This window comes from Ursus arctos, unplaced genomic scaffold (genome assembly GCF_023065955.2).
Source record: "Ursus arctos isolate Adak ecotype North America unplaced genomic scaffold, UrsArc2.0 scaffold_56, whole genome shotgun sequence".
Classification (NCBI taxonomy): Eukaryota; Metazoa; Chordata; class Mammalia; order Carnivora; family Ursidae; genus Ursus; species Ursus arctos.
The window spans coordinates 268,850-288,463 of NW_026623074.1; the positions used below are offsets into that span (position 1 = coordinate 268,850).

Consider the following 19,614-nt stretch of genomic DNA (forward strand, 5'->3'; position numbering starts at 1 on the left):
AATATTATTAAAAGACACATTTTTTTAAAAAGCAGTTTAAACTTGTGCCAGACTACTACAATAGTTTTAGAATATTACAGACAGCCTACCTTAAACCTAGTCATATTCCAAGCACAGTAAGGATAAACTAAAGAATAATGTAAAGTGTCTGCCATTACAAAGCTCACAATTCAGTTAGGGATATAGAAAAAGTACATGAAAACACATCATAAATACAATTACATTATGAAGTTTGAATGAAAAATTATCAATTTTCCCAGAAGGAAGAAGTTTAGGAGAAATAAGTCAGGCGAGGGAGAACTTAGGAAGTGTTTCAGAATTGGGCCAGATCTGGAAACATGGGAAAAATCAGACAGGTTTGGAAGAAAAGAAAAGAGAAGTGGTGTAGCCCAAAAGTGAGAAGTTGAGCCAAAGTTAGGAGTAAACAGAGCACATCCTTTTTGGGCAAGGGAATTTCTGTGGAGGGATGGTGGCAAGCACATCTGAAAAGGAAAGCACACTAGGTACACAGAGAGTCTCTAAAGTTGGGCAGAGAATTTGACATTTCTTTTCGTAAGGAAGGGGTCCATCATTACAAAGCACAGAGCATGGGTTGAGGGCTTAGACCCTGTGATATTAGTACTCTCCAAAAATTGCCATCATACCATGATTTTATGAGAGTTTTTATTAGAAATGTAACACAAGGAATTAAGGTATGTAGATTAACGGGGTTGTCACTAATTACTGACCAGATGTAAAAACTGATCTTTCCAAAATCACCACCAGATTTGACATTGGGCAAAGTCACAAATTTAGGCTTCCTGTGGGTTAGTAGTTTTGAGAATTTCAGCAAAGCCATTCTTCTCCCACTCTACCACTTCGTTTGTCATGGGAGAGTAGTTGGGAAAATTACCATAGAACAGGTATTACTTGGAGCCAGAAGTCCAACTTGACAAAAGGATTCTCAGTACAGGAAAATTTTAGTTAAGAATACATAATAGAAATATTTCAACTCTGAAGAGAAAGACAAGGGAATATAAAAATCTCAGTTTTAGGGTGCTTAGGTGGCTCAGTTGGTTAAGTGTCTGCCTTCAGCTCAGGTCATTATCTCCTGGTCTTAGGATGGAGTCCCACAATCCCTCTCCCTCTGCTTGCCACTCCCCCTGCTTATACGCACACGCTCTCTGTCAAATAAATAAATAAAATATTTTTAAAAATTAAAAAAAAATAAAGATCTCAATTTTAGAGTTGAAAAAATAGCCACAAAGAGATTGTTAATTTTTAATTTTTTCAGGTTAAGTCCAGAACTTCCTTTAAAGTGGAGGGGAGGAGAGAGGTAGGGAAGAAGAAAGATCTTCATTCCATTTATGTAGTCAACTCTTGTTTCATGATCCTATGTGCCTTGAAATTGGTTCAGTTGAAATAATGAGAAGAGGAAAGAGCCAAAGCCCATTATCTTTATTTTACTAGTATGTCCAACTGGTATCATTAAAATTGTATAGAAATTATCAACAAAAGGGAATACTCGGTAAGAACTGTAGAAATATTGGGGTCACAAAAACAAATTGAGTATATTCATTCAACAGTGCCCGAGGGAAGGGGCAATTATTCTACAATTATTCTACACTACTTCTTATAATAAATCAAATTCTCCTCAGATCAGAAATTGGTCAGACGATGCACTGGATAAGGGACATGAGCACTCTAATCAACCCAGTCACTACTGCAAAAAGAAGAGCACAGGAAGACACTGACTTACTAGGCTACATGGAGACGTTCCAGGTAGGACCCAAAGGTCCAGGCCTGGAAAGCCTGTTGGCTTCCTGTTCCAGACAACTTCCAGACAACACATCTGAGGCCACCTAACCTGCTTCTCCCTGCCAACAGCTCCCAGTCTTTCCCTCTTAGGCAGGAAACCCCTCACTAAGTCAAACCCTTCTTGAGCCAGACTTGTCTTCCTACTTCTGCTCCCAGCTCTCTTTAAACTGGTTATCTTGTTATATTGTGAGATAACAAAAGACACAGGAGAAGGAGCTTGTCTGGCTCTTCCCTCTAACACCTAAGCTTAACACAGTGGCTGCATATAATAGATGGGCGGATTGACTGAATACACAAAGGCTGACTTTCTAAACTCTTAAGCAATTACCCTATGTAGTATTTGTGGCTTAATGACTGGGAAAACTTCAATATGTCATATTTAATTTGTAGCAGGTTTTAATTTTTTAAAAGTATCTTTCAGGCAGCACTAGCAAGCTGCCATCTTATACAGAAAATTAACAGTTTATGCACTGTAAAAATAGAGGATCACCTAATACTCCTTAGAATATACATATGACATGGGTTTAACATGGGGGAAAACTGCCTCAGACTAAAATAAACGTCTTTTGTTTGAGGTTCTATGCTCCTAATTTATAGCCTCAGTCTTCTCATTTGTAAAATAGTGATAAAAATACCTGCTCTACTTTCCTTGCAAGGATATTGTCAGGAAATGAGATAGCATCAGGAAATTGCTTTAAGGATTAACAGGCATTATATGAATGATGATGAAATACTAACAATAATAATGATTCACAGCTGTATTTTGATGATAATGAAATGGTGTCTGTATTGTACCAGCTTATTAACATTACAAATTCATATTAATAACAGCTTTAACTATAGATTGAAAAGGTACAGTGTCATGGTATTCAAGGCTCACCTGTATACTGATATACCATATCCTAGAAGACCCAGTTAGTTTCTTCTTAGCATTTATGTCAGCATTCTGAATTAAGGTTAGGTTCAACAAACAATGCCAGATTCCACAGATGTGGAAGAGTAAGTATTTATTATGCAACAGTTGTTGTAATTGTTCCCCAATTCCCAAAGCAATTTAAAGTTGGAATGAGAGATCTATGGAATGGACAAACTTCTTGGTGTGTTAGGGACAGTGTCCCACAGACCCAATTAAAAGTGGTGCTGGGAATAAATTGTGCTTGAACTCAGCTCAAAAATGAAATGACATTCTCCTACTCATGTAACTTTTGGAAATAGGGGCAAATATTCACAAAACTAGCTTTATGAAATGTGAGTGTTTTAGTTCAAAATATGCTTACCAAAGTAGAGTTAATTCAATGTAAGAAATTAGTAATTCAAATGATAATTATCAAAATGAAATGCTAGAGTTGAAAAATCACCTAGATAAATGAAATAAAACAGATATTTTCCGTGAGTTAATCATTTAACTTGTTTGCTTATATGCATTCTTTTGGATTAAGTTAATTTCATGCAGGATGCCAGTGCCAAACTTTTTGGAATTAAAAGAAATACAGATAAAAATACAAATAAATAAACCCACAGGACAAAGCTGAATTCATATTTAAGGCCACAAGAGTAAAAAAAAAAAAAAAAGTCTAGAATGGATAGTTTGGGGCATGAATTCTGATAGGTAGATAACATATTAATGAAGTAAAGTGTTTTAGCAAAATCTATTGACCTATATTGTAGATATTAACATTGAGTTTTGGTAAAGTTATCCTTCAGAAATGAAGGAGAAATAAAGACTTTCCTAGACAAATAAAAGCTGATGTAGTTCATCACCACTAGACCCACCTTACAAGAAATGCTGAAAGGAGTTCTTCAAGCCAAAATGAAAGAACACTAATTAGTAATGTGAAAACATATAAAAATATACAATACACAAGTTAAGATAAATACATAGATTCATAAGTCTCTAATTCTGTAACAGGATGGTGTGTTCAGCACTAAACTACAGTATAGAGGTTAAAGGAAAAGAGTTTATATTAAAAATAACTGTAGCTATTATAATTTGTTATGAATACAAAATATAAATAGAGATAAATCGTCACATTAAAAACATAAAAGGGAGGGAGTAAACTAGTACAGTTTTTGTATGCAATTGAAGTTAAGTTGCTATCAGTGTAAAATAGACTGTTACACGTATAAGGTGTTTTATGTAAGCTGCGTGGTGACCACAAAGCAAAAAAGCTGTAGTAGATTAACAACAGATAAAGAGAAGAAAATCAGAACATACCATCAAAGAAAATCACCAATCCACAAAGGTAGGCATCAAGAGAGAAAAAAAGGAACAGTGGAACTATTAAAAAGCCATAAAGCAATTAATAAGATGGCATTAGTAAATTTGTACATATTAAAAAGTACCTAAAACATAAATGGATTGAATTCTCCAAACAAAAGGCACAGAGTGGCTGGATGGATTAAAAAACAAGACCCAACTATGCTGTGTCTATAAGAGACTAATATCAGCTTTAATGACATACCTAGGTTTAAAGTGAAGGATGGAAAAAGATATTCCATGCAAGTGTAAACCAAAAGAGAGTGGGGGTAGCTATACTTACATCAGACATAACAGACAAAACCTGTCATGGGAGACAAAGAAGGTCATTATGCAATGATAAAAAGGTCACCTCACTTGGAGAGAGGTAAGATGGCAGAGGAGTAAGAGACCCTAATTTTGTCTGGTCCCTGGAATTCAGCTAGATAGCTATCAAATCATTCTGAACACCCGCAAACTCAACTGGGGATCTAAGAAAAGAACTACTGCAATTCTACAAATAGAAAGGTGATCACTTTTTGCAAGGTAGGAGGTGTGGAAAAGTGAATCCGAGGCAATATATCGGAAGATAAACAGTGAGGGGTGGGAGCCTCATAAGTCGGGTACCATAAAGTAATATAAACATTGGAGCACAAAATTTGAACTTTTAGAAGTCTGCTCTGGTGGGGGATGTCCCTACTTGAAAGGTGTTCAGGTGGCAAAGCAGGGCGGAATCCTAAGTGGGACAGTGTGGTCTCAAGATCCCCGGGGGTCACAAAAAGAATGGGAGTGCCTGAGTACGGCAGAATTCCCAAGCATGGGACCACGGAAGCCAGCTGTAAACAGCGAGCCCAGGCGTGGGCTTTCTGCAGGATGTTGCCATAAACCATGAACAGCTGCACGGTCTGGCGACCAGTCTCTGAGCAGGGGCCCAGCAAAAGTCAGAGCCACGACAAGACCTCCTTCCTTTTGCTGGGAATAGCTGCAAGGGCGCACACCACAGCACTCTGTAAAGTTTGGAGACTCCAAACCAGAGTCTGGGATCATAACCTGAGCTGAAGGTAGACGCTTAACTGACAGAGCCACCCAGGCATCCCGTGATCTAGTTTCTTTTAACAAACAGACCAAAACACACCAGGATCTAGTTTATTGTTCTGTTTTGTTCACCTTCTGTTTGATTTTGTTTTCTTTTTTCTTTTTTAGTTTCTGAACTCTTCTGATTTGTTTAGTGTATATTTCGCTGGTGGTGGTGTTGTGCTATTTTTGTATTTTGTTCTCTCTCTCATATATTCTGCTCTGGAATTAATGACAAGATGGAAGAACTCACCCCAAAAGAGAGAACAAGAGGCAGTATTCACTGCCAGGGATTTAATCAATGTGGATATAAGTGAGACGTCAGAACTAGAATTCAAAACAACAATTATAAAGATAAGAAATGGGCAGAAGACATGAACAGACATTTCTCCAAAGAAGACATACAAATGACCAACAGACACATGAAAAAATGCTCAACATCTCTTGGCATTAAGGAAATACAAATCAAAACCACAACGAGGTATCACCTCACATGAGTCAGAATGGCTAAAATTAACAGATCAGGAAGCAACAAATGTTGGTGAGGATGCGGAGAAAGGCGAACCCTCTTACACTGGTAGTGAGAATACAGCTGTACAGCCACTCTGGAAAACAGTACGGAGTTTCCTCAAAAAGTTAAAAATAGAGCTACTCTACAACCCAGCAATTGCACTACTAGGTATTTACCCAAAAAATACAAATGTAGCAATCCAAAGGGGTACCTGTACCCCAATGTTTACAGCAGCAATGTCCACAATATCCAAACTATGGAAAGAGCCCAGATGTCCATCGACAGATGACTGGATAAAGAAGATGTGGTGTATACATACAATGGAATATTACACAGCCATTAAAAATGAAATCTTAACATTTGCAATGACGTGGTAGAACTAGAAAGTATCATGCTAAGTGAAATAAGTCAGTCAGAAAGACAATTATCATATGCTTCTGCTCATATGTGGAATTTAAGAAACAAAACAGAGGCTCATAGGAGAAGGGAGGGCAAAATAAAATACGATGAAATCAGAGAGGAAGACAAACCATGAGACTCTTAACCATAGGAAACAAATGAGGGTTGCTGGAGGGGAGGGGTGTGGGGGGGATAGGGTAACTGGGTGATGGGCATTAAGGAGGGCACATGATGTAATGAGCACTGGGTGTTATATACAACTGATGAATCACCAAATTCTACCTCTGAATCTAATAATACCCTATATATTAATTAGTTTAATTCAAATAAAATAAAAAAAATTTTAAAAGGTCAACTCATCAAGCAAATTTAATAATTGTAAATATACATGCACCTAACATCAGAGCACCTAAATATATTATTTAAATACTAATAGATCTAAAGGGAGAAATAAACAATAACACAATAATAAGGGGCTTCAATACTCCACTTTCAGCAATGGATAGATCATCCAAATAGGAAATCAATAAGGATACATTGGATTTGAGTCATACTTTCGACCAAATGGACCTAACAAACATATATAGAACACTGCATCTAAGAGCAATAGAATACATATTCTTCTCAAGTGCACACAGAATATTCTCCAGGATAGAGCATATGAGAGGACACAAAACAAGTTTAAGCATATTTAAGAGGACTGAAGTCATACCAAGTACCTTTTCTGAGCACAATGGTATGAAACTAGAAATCAACAAGAGGAAAGCTAGACAATTTACACATGTGGAAACTGGACAACACATTCATGAGCAATAAAGGGGTCAAAGAAAAAATTTTTAAAAATACATCTTTAGACAAATGAAAATGGAAAACATCACACACCAAAATTTATGGGATGCTAAAAACAGTTATTAGAAGGAAGTTTATAGTGATAAATGCATATATTAAGAAAAAAGGGGGGGCACCTGGGTGGCTCATTTGGTTGAGTGTCCAACTCTTGATTTTGGCTCAGATCATGATCTCAGGGTCATAAGATCAAGCCCCTCATCAGGCTCCATGCTGAGAATGGGAGTCTGCTTAAGATTCTCTCTCTCCCTCATCCTTTGCCTCTCCCCCACTGCTTGTACTCCTCTCAAATAAATACATACATATATAAAAAATTTCAAAAAGAAAAAAGAAAAATCTCAAATAACCTAACTTTACATCCCAAGAAACTAGAAAAAGAAGAAGAAAATAAGCCCAGAGTTAGCAGTAGGAAGAAAATAACAAAGATCAGAGAGGAAAAAAATTAGAGACCAGAAAAAAATTTTAAGAACCAATAGAAAAGACCAATGAAATCATAAAACTCCTAGAAGACAACACAGGGGAAAAGTTCCTTGACATTGGTCTATTGACATGGTCCAACTATTTCTTGGACATGACACCAAAAGCACAAGCAACAAAAATAAAAATCAACAAGTGGGATTACATCAACCTAAAAAGCTTCTGCAGAGCAAAAGAAATAATCAACAAAATGAAAAGGCAAACTGTGCAATGTGAGAAAATACATTTGAAATATATATATCAGATAAGAAGTTAATATCCAAAATATACAAAGAAATCATACAACTCAATAACAAAAAAAAAAAAATTCTGATTTTAAAGTGGGCAGCAGAACTGAATAGACATTTTTCCAAAGAAGACATACAGGTGGCCCATAGGAATGTGAAAAGATGCTCAATATCATTAATCACCAGGGAAATTCAAATCATAATCACGGTGAGATATCAGCTCATGCCTATTAGAATGGCTACCTTCAAAAAGATGAGATAACAAATACTGGTGAGGATGTGGAACAAAAGGAAACTTTGTGCACCATTGGTGGGAATGTAAATTGCTTCAGCCAGCAGAAAAACAATATGGACTTTCCTCAAATAAAGAACTACCATATGCTCCAGCTATTCCACTTCTGGATATATATGTCCAAAGGAAATAAAAACAACATATCAAAAAGATACCTGCACTCCAATGCTCATTATAGCATTATTCACAGCAGCCAAGATATGGAAACAACTGAAATGTCTATCAAACCAATAAATGGACAAAGAAGATACGGTACATACGTAGAATTGAATATTACTCAGCCATAAAAAAGTAGGAAATCCTTCCATTTGGGACAACATGGATAGACCTTAGGGGCATTATGGTAAGTGAGATATGTCAGACACAGAAAGACAGATACTGCATGAAATCACCTAGGCCAAACTCATAGAAACAGAAATGATGGTAACCAGCAGCTGTAGGTCGGGGGAACCAGCAAAATGTTGGTCAAGGGGTTCACACTTGCAGTTAGAAGATGAATAAGTTCTGGTATCTAATGCACAGCATTTTGATCGTAGTAAACAATACTGTATTATATATTTAAAAGTTGCCAAGAGACTTGATCTTTTCTTTTTAAGATTTTATTTATTTATTTGAGAGAGAGAGGGAATGAGTGGGAGGGAGAGGGACAGAATCTAAAGCAGACCCCGCACTGAGTGCAGAGCCCAAAATGGGGCTTGATTCCCCAACTGCGAGATCATGACCTGAGCTGAAACCAAGAATTGGATGCTTAACCGACTGAGCCACCCAGGCGCCCTAAGAGACTAGATTTTAAATGTTCTCACCACACACAAAAAGACAATCGTGTGCTGTGATGGAGGTGTTAGCTAGCATTATGGTAGTATTCAAAGTATAGCATAAAACTGTATGAAATCAACTCAGTGTACATCTTAAGCCTAGACAACATTATATGTCAATTATATGTCAATAAAAAATGTAAATAGCACATAAAACATACAGATTTCAAGTTTTTAAGGCTGAAGGGACACAGAGATTAGAGAAAGAGGACTCAGTTTTGCCTCCTTTCAGGAACCTTTTTCTTCAGTGGTTCTTCAATGAAAAATGCCACTCTGATATTAAAGTGACATACTTTCATACTGTACAAAATATAGAGCAGCATTTGAGGAACTAAATGTACATGGCAAAATTGCCCATCTACCTACAAATGTATATTCTGAACATCCACCATGCTGAAGGTACATCTTGAGATGGTGTTGTGATACAGAAAAGTAAAATAGAAAAGTTTTCTGTCTTAAGTAGTTCTCAATCCCTTTGGGGAAACTTGTTGCATACAAATATCATAGTCAATGATTAACATCTTCTTGTTCCTCAGTTACTCAATCATGAAGATGAAAATTATAGTATGTATAAGAATATAATAAGGATTAGATAAATAAAATACATGGAAAGTGCAGGGGAAATGCCCCTCCCCCCACTCAGTTGGTATTATCATTATCTGGCAGTAAATGTCAGATGCCTGAACAGCATAATTTACAGCATTTAGACTGAACTGAAAAAGAAATACGTAGAAGGTTATGGAGAAATTACCAACTTGAAAGAATGGGTTTGTCTAAAAAAGCTTTCACAGAAAAATATAGAGAAAGGAAAATTCATTTCTGGGACAAAAATTGAGTTAAAATGTAAACCTTAGTTATTAAAGTCAAAGAGGAATTGTTTTTAATAAAAGATTACATTCTGTTTCACATGCTTCAAGTCTAACTTGAATCTAGATAGGAAATAAAGCTCATTTTTAGTATTTTATTGACCTTTAACTATCAGTTTAAATTGTTTACATTCTTCTAACTTTAATTTCCTTCACTCACTGCTGAGTGGGGATGCAACATTCTACTTCATGGTACTATCCTGGGAAGCACATTAGATATTTGAAAATACTATACAAATGAAGGCACTTTATAATATTAATCATGGGAAGTTTTCAGATAATATCAGAAAAGAAAAAACAATACTTATTAAGGACTAGTTTTCTGTTTGAGTCTTAAAATCATCAAATACTGTGGTAATGTAGATGGTGATATACATTTCTTATTTGAGTTGCATGACAACAAAAATATACCAATTATATGATATAATTGGATCCAACTACATTTTCCCTGGAGTTTTGGAAAGTGTTTAATCCTCCATGTTTACATTCCTAACATTAGTTTGTTGCAAATATGGGATCCTTCCATGGCTTGCCCCAAAAAGAATTTAAACTGCTTTACTGGGCTAACGGCTGGTCTTTTGGAGGATGTTCCAAGAGCTCAAAATGTAGAGACCCACTTAGATAACCACAAAGGCCTTCAGAATCTATGGGTCACCTTACATATTTTTTTTTCTGATATTGAACTAGAAACTGGGCCTGAGAGTGAGAATATTTTAAATAGACTCATCTATCAGTTTTATCAAAGGAATAAACAGCTAGTAAATTGAAACTTGAAGAAAATAATTACAAGCATTCTGCTTGCTATCTAAATCTCACTAATATCCCCTCACTTTATCCTGAAAACTATTACATAAACTAGAGAGCACTAATTGAGGCTATGAAGCAAAGAGGCTGTTAAGGAAGAAGACTGAATTCAAATCAAGGAAAGGAAACCATTCCTCAAGCTCAAAGGTACATAAATGACATTATATTTCATTTTCTTCTCTTGTAAATATTTTTTCAAATTATGGGCAAGATATCAATTTTATATGCTTTAACTGGATATATCTAATTTTTCCATCTTTCATGCTTTCATCACTTAGTGTCATAAGGCTTTGCATTACATTTTAGACCTTTGCTGAGTAATTTTCACAACAAAGCTCTTAGGTAGGAATTTACCTTATTTAAAGAAGGGGAAAAAAGGAGGTTCCAAATCTTTGGGTTTCAAATCTAAGCACTTTCAAATAAAATTCAGTGTTCTTTTGCCATACCTGCCTCTTCAAAAACATTTATTCTGCCTTTCCTTCCCTCCCCACAGCAGACAGAATGAGAACATTAGATTCCTTCATTTGGTGTTCTTAAAGACAGTATTGCCGAACAGGTGCATTGGGGCCAAGCATTTTGAACATTATTATTGGACCTCTAATGTGCTCAAAAAATTAATTCTCTGTCCCAAACATGTGGAATTGCAATCCAATTATTTGACCAATTTCCATAGTTACTATGTCTACCATATTTTTTAAAAAAATTTTAAATAGTTGAGATATTATATCACCTGTATTTCAAAATAATTGTTTAATTCAAAGTAATTAAGACAAAAATATGATTCCTATATCTAACTCTGTAAACATAAATAAATGTACAGCACATCTTCCATTAACCCTTTCTGAAAGCTCCTTGGATCAGGATCACTGTAATCAATACCTCTTTATCCTAATGCCCCTGAGTTCTAGAGTGAGCTTTGACTTGAGAATAAACTCCATGGGAGCAAAAATCCACCACAGGCCCCTTAACTCTGTCTTGTTTTGATTACTACTGACTTGGATTAATCTTAGCTAACAGTGATGTCTCAGAAAAAAAATCTGAGCATCTATTCCATCTATTCCTACATTGTACTAAGTGCTTTAATTTGTAGCAGAAATTCAACTTGTGGATTAAATCTGCGGTTGTCATATTCTCGATATGTCTGTCATTCCACTTGGATTCCAAGTTTACTTAAGGTAGACTCTCTCCAATTATCACTAAAAACAATAAGAATAACATAAGATTAACATAGAACACATTTCCCTGTCTGAAATAATACAGTGTTTCAGAATGTGAGCTTTATAACCAGACAATGCTTGCTTCATATCATTGTTAATTAGGTATAGAACACTAATTAAGTCATGTACCTTCTCTCATCATTTTCCTTGTTTCTAAAATGAAAAGGCAGTAGCATAGGACAATTCCTTTGAAGCTTCAAAATTGTAAAATCATAAAGGAAAAAATTAAGTTGTTTAACAAACACTGAAATATTTTTATAAAGAACTATCCTTTGGTTTTAAGAAAAATAGATGTTATAATGACTTCATTTGCTCACCACCATGCTGTCACCACCAACCCTAGTTACAATGCCTACCACACACAAGGCTACTGCTAAATATATGTTGAATGAATTAGTGAATGAGCATTTGGATATTACATTCAGCTTGCAAAGTGCTTTCATTGTATCATATCATTGGATTCTTTAATTAAATCTATGAAGAAGCTATTGGTAACTTTAAAGACAAAGAAACCTACAATCTGAAAAGTAGTGTAGCCCTCACCTACCTAGCATGTGAATTGGGTGTCCTCAGGATGCAATTTTGAGTCTCACTGTCTTTTAATTGCAACTAATTATAACCCAAGGAAGAATCAAATGTGTCTTAAGTTCCTACTCTATACCATAAACTTATTATATGTGATCACAGTTAAACTCAGAACATGCTGCCCAATATATAAGTGAGCACACAGCTGCTGAAGGAAGCTAGAAATTAGCATAATGTCACAGAGCTTATAAGAGATGCAGCCAAGACTTTTTTCAGCTCATGTACATTTGACTATCATTGCTTACAATGTCCAACATATCCTGGGACAACTAAGGGTAAAGTGAAGACAAAATGAATGTGTCCTTTTTCACCCAGTGAGTAATACCTTAATAAACATTTCTTCTGGAAGGGAAATTTTCTAGGGGAGAAGGGTCGGGTTCCTATGACCCCCAGGGAAACAATCTTTTAATTTATTAACTGGGATGTTTTACTTTTCCTCTGGGTATCTATTGAAGTGCCCTTCATACTCAGAAATGAAAAAGAAAACTGAAAAACACAGGCAGAATGAGCCAGTTGTTATTACTTTGGTTAGTTTAATAACTAAAGCAATCAGTTAAGACCTAAATGTGAAAGACCCAACAGAGTATTGGTCTCACCTCAAAGTGAAGCTAGATACACTTTAATTTTCACAGACTATTACAGGACCAAGCTAAGAACCCAGAGGAAATGGGAGGATTGTGTCTTTGCCAAGGGAAATAAAACTTTATGATACCAATTTGACCTAAAATGAACTATTATGTTTCTAATTCCAAAAGAAGATTAATTTTGAGTCAGGTTCACTACAAGCTGGAGGAGGAGCCAATCAATGATTGCCCTGAAAAACAGTGATTACAGATCTACCAAGCTACAGGTCACAGTTCCACAGGTCACAGTTCTCACAGTAGTGAGAAAAGTACAAGATCCTGAAGAACGCCTCTATGTTAAATTTTTTTCTGTGTCTTCATCCTTAATATCCCCTGGACAAAATTCCAAAGGTTCCCAAGTGCCTGGAGAATAAATTTGAACTCCTTAATGATACATTTAATATATCTCACAAAATGGCAAATCTTCCTTTTTTTTTTTTCGTCTTTTTCTGACTACTGCACCCCTATACACTGTTTTCTTGCCTAGAAGCCCCACTGACAAATTTTGCTTCATCCTGTTACATAAGACTTTCCCCCTCAGCTCATCAAGGCCAAAGTCAATTGACAAGATATAAAATCTTATCCTGGCTCTTTCTCAGATAATCTCCTCTTCTTTGAAGTCTGTTTGTACTTTCTTTTGTAGTTTGAATAAAACATGCATAATGATTGAGGCTTCCAAGGGAAGCTTGGTTTCCTACCAACAGACCTCACTACCGTGGGGGAGTGCTATGGTGTGGTGTTCTGTGGCATGGTGTGGTTTTATCAAGGTCCACATTCTGTTCTTTTGCCTCACAGACTCAAAACTGATTGGTTAAAACAAGAAGAGGCTGGATCTCATTCACAGGGGTTGATTCACACTCACTCACAGATCCTATTATGAAGCAGAGTACTATGCTTTACAATGAGAAACAGAATGGCTGATGGAGAGCAAGCCACTTAACTCCTCTGCTCAGTCCATTCTTTCTACACAAGTGACCTGGATGCCCACCTTTTCATTCTCATCAGAAGGGAAACACTGAACCAAATCAAGAGAGTTATTTCTGTGAATAGTATACTTAGTGGAATCAGGCTAATAGGAATTCCAGATTCTTCTATCTCTACATTAAGGACACTTTCCAATGGGACCACAAGACTTGGAATCTGTTGGATGAGTACTACCTCTCACTGACCCTAGGGACTTCCTTTCATTCTCCATTACTGACCAACCATTTTATGCCTGACTTTCTTTAGCTAGATATAAAACTTTATTTTGTAAAATGTCTGATCTAACTAAACTTTAACCATTTTTTTTCTTTTAAGTGCATTAATTTTTTTCCTCCAATCCATGTGTGTTGTTTTTATGGAGTCAGAAGTTAATTTTCCTTTATACTTACATTTATGATAGTCCTGTCTATTAAAACTACATTTTTTTCCAGAGCTCCTTCATTGGCATATGCCCTATATTGCTCTCTATGATTTTTATATGTATTTTTATTTGTTCCCCTTTAAACTTAGGCTTTAGTTAATCATGCTCCTCTGTATTTTATTTTATATTCCTTTATACATTTTTTCCTCAGTCTTTACAAAGCCTTCTATATTCTCCCATAATCACGGATTCCACAAAACACTTACGTGTTTGATTTGTTCCTAAAATGTATGTACCTTGTAAAATTTGTATTTTAAATTTATATGTAAATTTTATTGTGCCATAAATCACAATATTGCTTACTTTTTAAAAGATTTATTTATTTGAGAGTGAGAGCAGGGGTGGGGGCCATTGAGGGGGAGGGAGAGAGAAACCTATGCAGGCTCTGTGCTGAGTGCAGAGCCCAACTCCAGGCTCAATCTCATGACCCTGACATCATGACCTGAGCTGAAACCAAGAATCAGACACTTAACAGACTGAGCCACCCAGGCACCCCTATTGCTTCCTTTTTTTTTTTTTTTTAAAGATTTTATTTATTTGACAGAGAGAGAGAGACAGCCAGCGAGAGAGGGAACACAAGCAAGGGGAGTGGGAGAGGAAGAAGCAGGCTCCCAGCAGAGCAGGGAGCCTGATGCGGGGCTCTATCCCAGGACTCTGGGATCACGCCCTGACCCGAAGGCAGACGCTTAATGACTGAGCCACCCAGGCACCCCTATTGCTTACTTTTTTAAACACTTCTTCAGGGATCTATTTATGTTGCTCTATGGATATCTAGTTCATTTGCTTCTCATTTCTGCAAAGTGTTCCATAATGCATGCTTACATGTGATAGAACCATTACTCTGATGATGGGCATCCAGGTTGCCTCCAAACTCCTTTTGCCACAATGCAATGATGAACATCCTTATGCTTGTCTCCTTATAGTCCTGGGCAAGAACTTCTCTGGGACATATTTCCAAAACTAGAATCACTGGGTACTACCCAATTTTAATACAGCCAGAGAGTTTTCTAGTATACTAGTGTACACTCCCAACAGAATCTACCTCCCCATATGCTTTCCAACTTTTACTATCATCTACTTTCCTAATGAACATGAATGATGTCTCAGGGCTGTTTTAATGAGCATTTTTCTGACTTTCGAAGTGTGAGAATCTCTCCATATATTCATCAGCCATATAGGAAATCCCTTCCATGAATCACTAATTCATATAATTTGACCAGTTATCTATCGGTTTAAAGCTTTACCTTTTGGGTTAGCAAGAGAGTTTTTGTTGTTTGTGGTTTTTCTTTGTTTCTTTTGTATATTGTATCAAGAGGGTTACTTGTCAGTTTTAGATATGGTAACTCTCTTCTATGGTCTGTTAACTTTATCTCTGATGTCCTTCAGTGAATTAAGTCCACCAAGTTTTGCTTCATAGTTTATGTCATTTGGATTTTGGTTTAAAAGTTTTTTTCCTCCACTATAAGTTCACAAAGATTTCCTATATTACCTTCTTTCAATTTTGTAATTTCTTTTTTTCACCTTTAAATTGCTAATTCATCTGGTTTCCACTTTTATTTATGGTAATCCAAGGATCTAATTTTACCTTTTTTTCCAAACATAAAGACATTTTCCTAACATGTCTACAAAGCTGTCACTTCCTCATTGCTTTGGGGTGACAATATGATCATTTATCAAATTCCTGTATACCTGTGTCTGTATCTCTTTTCGTTTCCAAGGGACTATTTAAATGTCCTTGAGCCATTATCATATTTTTATTACTGTAGCTTTGCAGTGTGTTTCAAACATGGATCCTCCCTTTATTTTTCCTTTATAAAATTAACTGTCCAAGTTGTATACTTTTATTCTTCCACGTAAATTTTAGGCTGAATACTCATATTCCTCAAAAAAATTCGATTAACTTTTGAATATATTTAATTAAATGTATAGGCTAATTTTGAAAAAATGGCAGCCTGTATTTTTATCCCATACATTAATATGCAATACTTTTTCAGTTACTCATATTCTGCTATGTTATTTATTATAATTTTTAAATTATTTCTGTAAAGGTCTTGTGCATATTTTATTAGGTTAAAACCCAGATGCTTAATATTTTTTGTTAATTTTATTGCATTTATTTCTATTATGTTTGTTAATCATCTATTATTATTAGAGAGAGGACAACTGATTTTTCCATTGATCTTACTACCATTTTGACCAGAACTACCAACTCTATATAAGAATGGGCATCTGTATCTCATCACAGATAATGAAAATGTATAAACTGTCTCAATTATTAGTGAATAATAGTTTGTGTAGGTTTTTGGCATATAGTTTTCTTTCAAGATTAAGAAGTTATCTCATGTTTGTGAAACTTCAAATAGTTGATACGAAAATTATGAATTGACCTCCACCAAATTAATTTCCTACACCCCTTGAAATAGTTACTTTTCATTGTCTTTAGTCCATTTATATCATGATTTACTTATGATGTTTACTAAATGTTTAAGGAAGGATAATCTATATATCATTCAATAACAATCCCTGCTTCCTTGGATTGTTATGAATAAAAGCATTCAGATATGTATCTGGCATTGAGTAATACATAAATTGCTATTTAAGTATTATCATTTCTAATAAAACTATTAAAATGCAGATTATTAATATTACTTCTAACTCATTGCATTGGTGGTTTTCAAACTATGCTCCTTGGAATCCTCTTAAACCAAACTGAGCGAGGAAGAGTAAATAGGGTACAAAAGGAATAGTATTCTGTCTTCTCTGGCAAACCAGTGTAACTTCAACCACAGAAAATTCCTTCTTTGTTTTGCCTATCATGCTTCTGTATAAATTTGGTTTGCTAAAAGTAATGACTACATATCACTGGTTTAGTTAAATGTGCACATCGTGAATGAAAGCACTATTATTACATTGATCCCTAAGTGATAGTTCTTGCATGAGGTGAAAATAAACAAATTAAGTGGAGCCTACAATACATAACATTTTGTCTCTCTATTCGTGATAAAATTGGCTTTGTAAGTACTTTCAATTTATATCTATTAAAAACATTTATTTGAACATATAAACAGTTATTTGAATACATTCTTCATCACTGTATTGAGGTGGTTACTGGAGTAGTATAAAGATATGTCCCTCTCTTCAGTGAGGCCGCTGTCCTCAATGAGACTATGTGCAGAGATGTCATGACTACTTACACCACCAGCAGACCAAAATGAGCTCTAAAAAGAGATTTGATTATATAGGACTGCATTATGACTTTGATGGTCCCAGCACACTTTTGCCTTCAATGGGCCCTTTTTTCCATGAAATAATATTAAAAGTTATATTTTACATCTGCTTTGATATAAAGATAAATATACTAATATTATGTACTAAAGGTCAAAAGTTTATTGTGTTATTCAGATTTTAAGAGAAATAAAAACATTTTCATAGGCTTCTAACAGTATGATAAGCCTACTGTGCCTAGTGGGTAAGTTGGCCCTGCAGCCATGGGTCAAAAATTCAAATACATATATGATCCCATCAGGTATTATAAATGAGTGAAATCAACTGAGAATAACACCATGCTAATTGGCAACTAATATTCACCTCCAGTGACAAGCAGATAAAACAGAGAGGAGGGTAATCTGGTGGAATGGAGAACATGCTTCAAATCCAATGAGTAAGCTGCAACTGAGCTCCATGATGGAAACAGGTCTAATGATTTTAAATATAATTTATTTGAAGACAAGCTGAGAATACAGATTTTTATACCATATTTCCTGTTTGCAAAATGTTGACCTCTAATTCAAATTTAAAACACAGTGCAAAAAAGACTCCAAACAAAACACATCTCTCTGCTGCATCCAGACTATAGACCACTGATCTGCAGTTGATATGTTAAGAGGCAGAACTAGCAGGAATGGCAATAAACTGGTTTGGGATCCAAATGTCTTGTAACCAAATGTACACTCTCTTAACCCTGAAAAAATCAGATTAGGATTCCTGTTCTAGTGGCCTGGGTTTACAGTGACCAATCTGCCCCAGAGTTATATTGTTACATCCAAATACAGAAATGCAGTATCACAGAATATGATTCTTAAAAGAGGTAGCTCTTGCAGATACTGTGCTAACAAATTTCTGTTCTACCATCCATAGAGTGCTGTTGGAGAAAAGGTATATATAATATGGAAAGGACCAATGATTCTGCATTGACAGAATTTGTCCTTGTTGGGCTTTCTGCCCACCCAAAGCTCCAGACAGTTTTCTTTGTGCTAGTTTTGTGGATGTACCTGATGATCCTTCTGGGAAATGGAGTCCTTATCTCAGTAATCATCTATGATTCTCACTTGCACACGCCCATGTATTTCTTCCTCTGTAATCTTTCCTTCGTGGACATTTGTTACACAAGCTCCTCTGTCCCACTAATTCTTGACAACTTTCTAACAGTAAGGAAAAGGGTCTCCTTTTCTGGGTGCATGCTGCAAATGTTTCTCTCCTTTGCCATGGGGGCCACAGAGTGTGTGCTTCTAGGCATGATGGCACTTGACCGCTATGTAGCTATCTGCTACCCACTGAGATACCCTATCATCATGAGCAAAAATACCTACGTGCCCATGGCAGCTGGGTCCTGGGCCATTGGGCTTGTTGACTCAGTGGTGCAGACATCTCTCGCAATGCAGTTACTATTCTGTGCTAATAATGTCATTAACCATTTTGTCTGTGAAATTCTGGCTATACTAAAACTGGCCTGTGCCGATATTTCAATCAATGTGATTGGCATGGCAGGGTCAAATCTAATTGTTCTGGTTATTCCACTGCTGGTAATTTCTATCTCTTACATTTTTATTGTCACCACTATTCTGAGGATCCCTTCCGCTGAAGGAAAACATAAGGCCTTCTCCACTTGCTCAGCCCACCTAACAGTAGTGATTATATTCTACGGAACCATCTTCTTCATGTACGCAAAGCCCAAATCTAAAAACTCTGTTGGTGCTGATAATCAAGACATCATTGAGGCCCTCATCTCTCTCTTCTATGGAGTAATGACTCCCATGCTCAATCCTCTCATCTACAGTCTGAGGAACAAGGATGTAAAGGCTGCTATGAAGAACATGCTGGGTAAAAGAAACTCTGATGGAATATGAGTACTGATTTACACTACATGACTGAGTATTCAAAGCTGCCGCAGACACAAAATTCAAAAAGAGGAAATTACCATGTGAAAACAAATTCACCACATGGCATTCAAAATCATCTGACAGAAATATTTTGGTGGCTGTTGTTACTATTGACTTTTTGTTTTAACTACAGAAATAAAACATGCTTGTGGTTTTAAAAAATACTATTACGGAAATGCAAAATGTTGAAAATCTCAGGGCACCTGGGTGGCTCAGTGGGTTAGGCGTCCGCCTTCGGCTCAGGTCATGATCCCAGGGTCCTGGGATTGAGCACCACATTG

The 19,614-nt window shown here is 36.1% G+C and overlaps 1 protein-coding gene across 1 annotated transcript; it reads left to right on the forward strand.

Annotated features, from left to right (window-relative positions):
• Nucleotides 1-18,340: 18,340 nt before the first annotated feature.
• LOC130542858 (olfactory receptor 13C8-like) lies at nucleotides 18,341-19,300 on the forward strand. Its single transcript, XM_057307657.1, has one exon. It carries the CDS (start codon nucleotides 18,341-18,343, stop codon nucleotides 19,298-19,300), a length of 960 nt encoding a protein of 319 aa, XP_057163640.1.
• Nucleotides 19,301-19,614: the final 314 nt, after the last annotated feature.

Bases quoted from the DNA above. Each gene is read 5' to 3' on its own strand.
- LOC130542858 (XM_057307657.1), top strand. From the start codon at position 18,341: ATGGAAAGGACCAATGATTCTGCATTGACAGAATTTGTCCTTGTTGGG.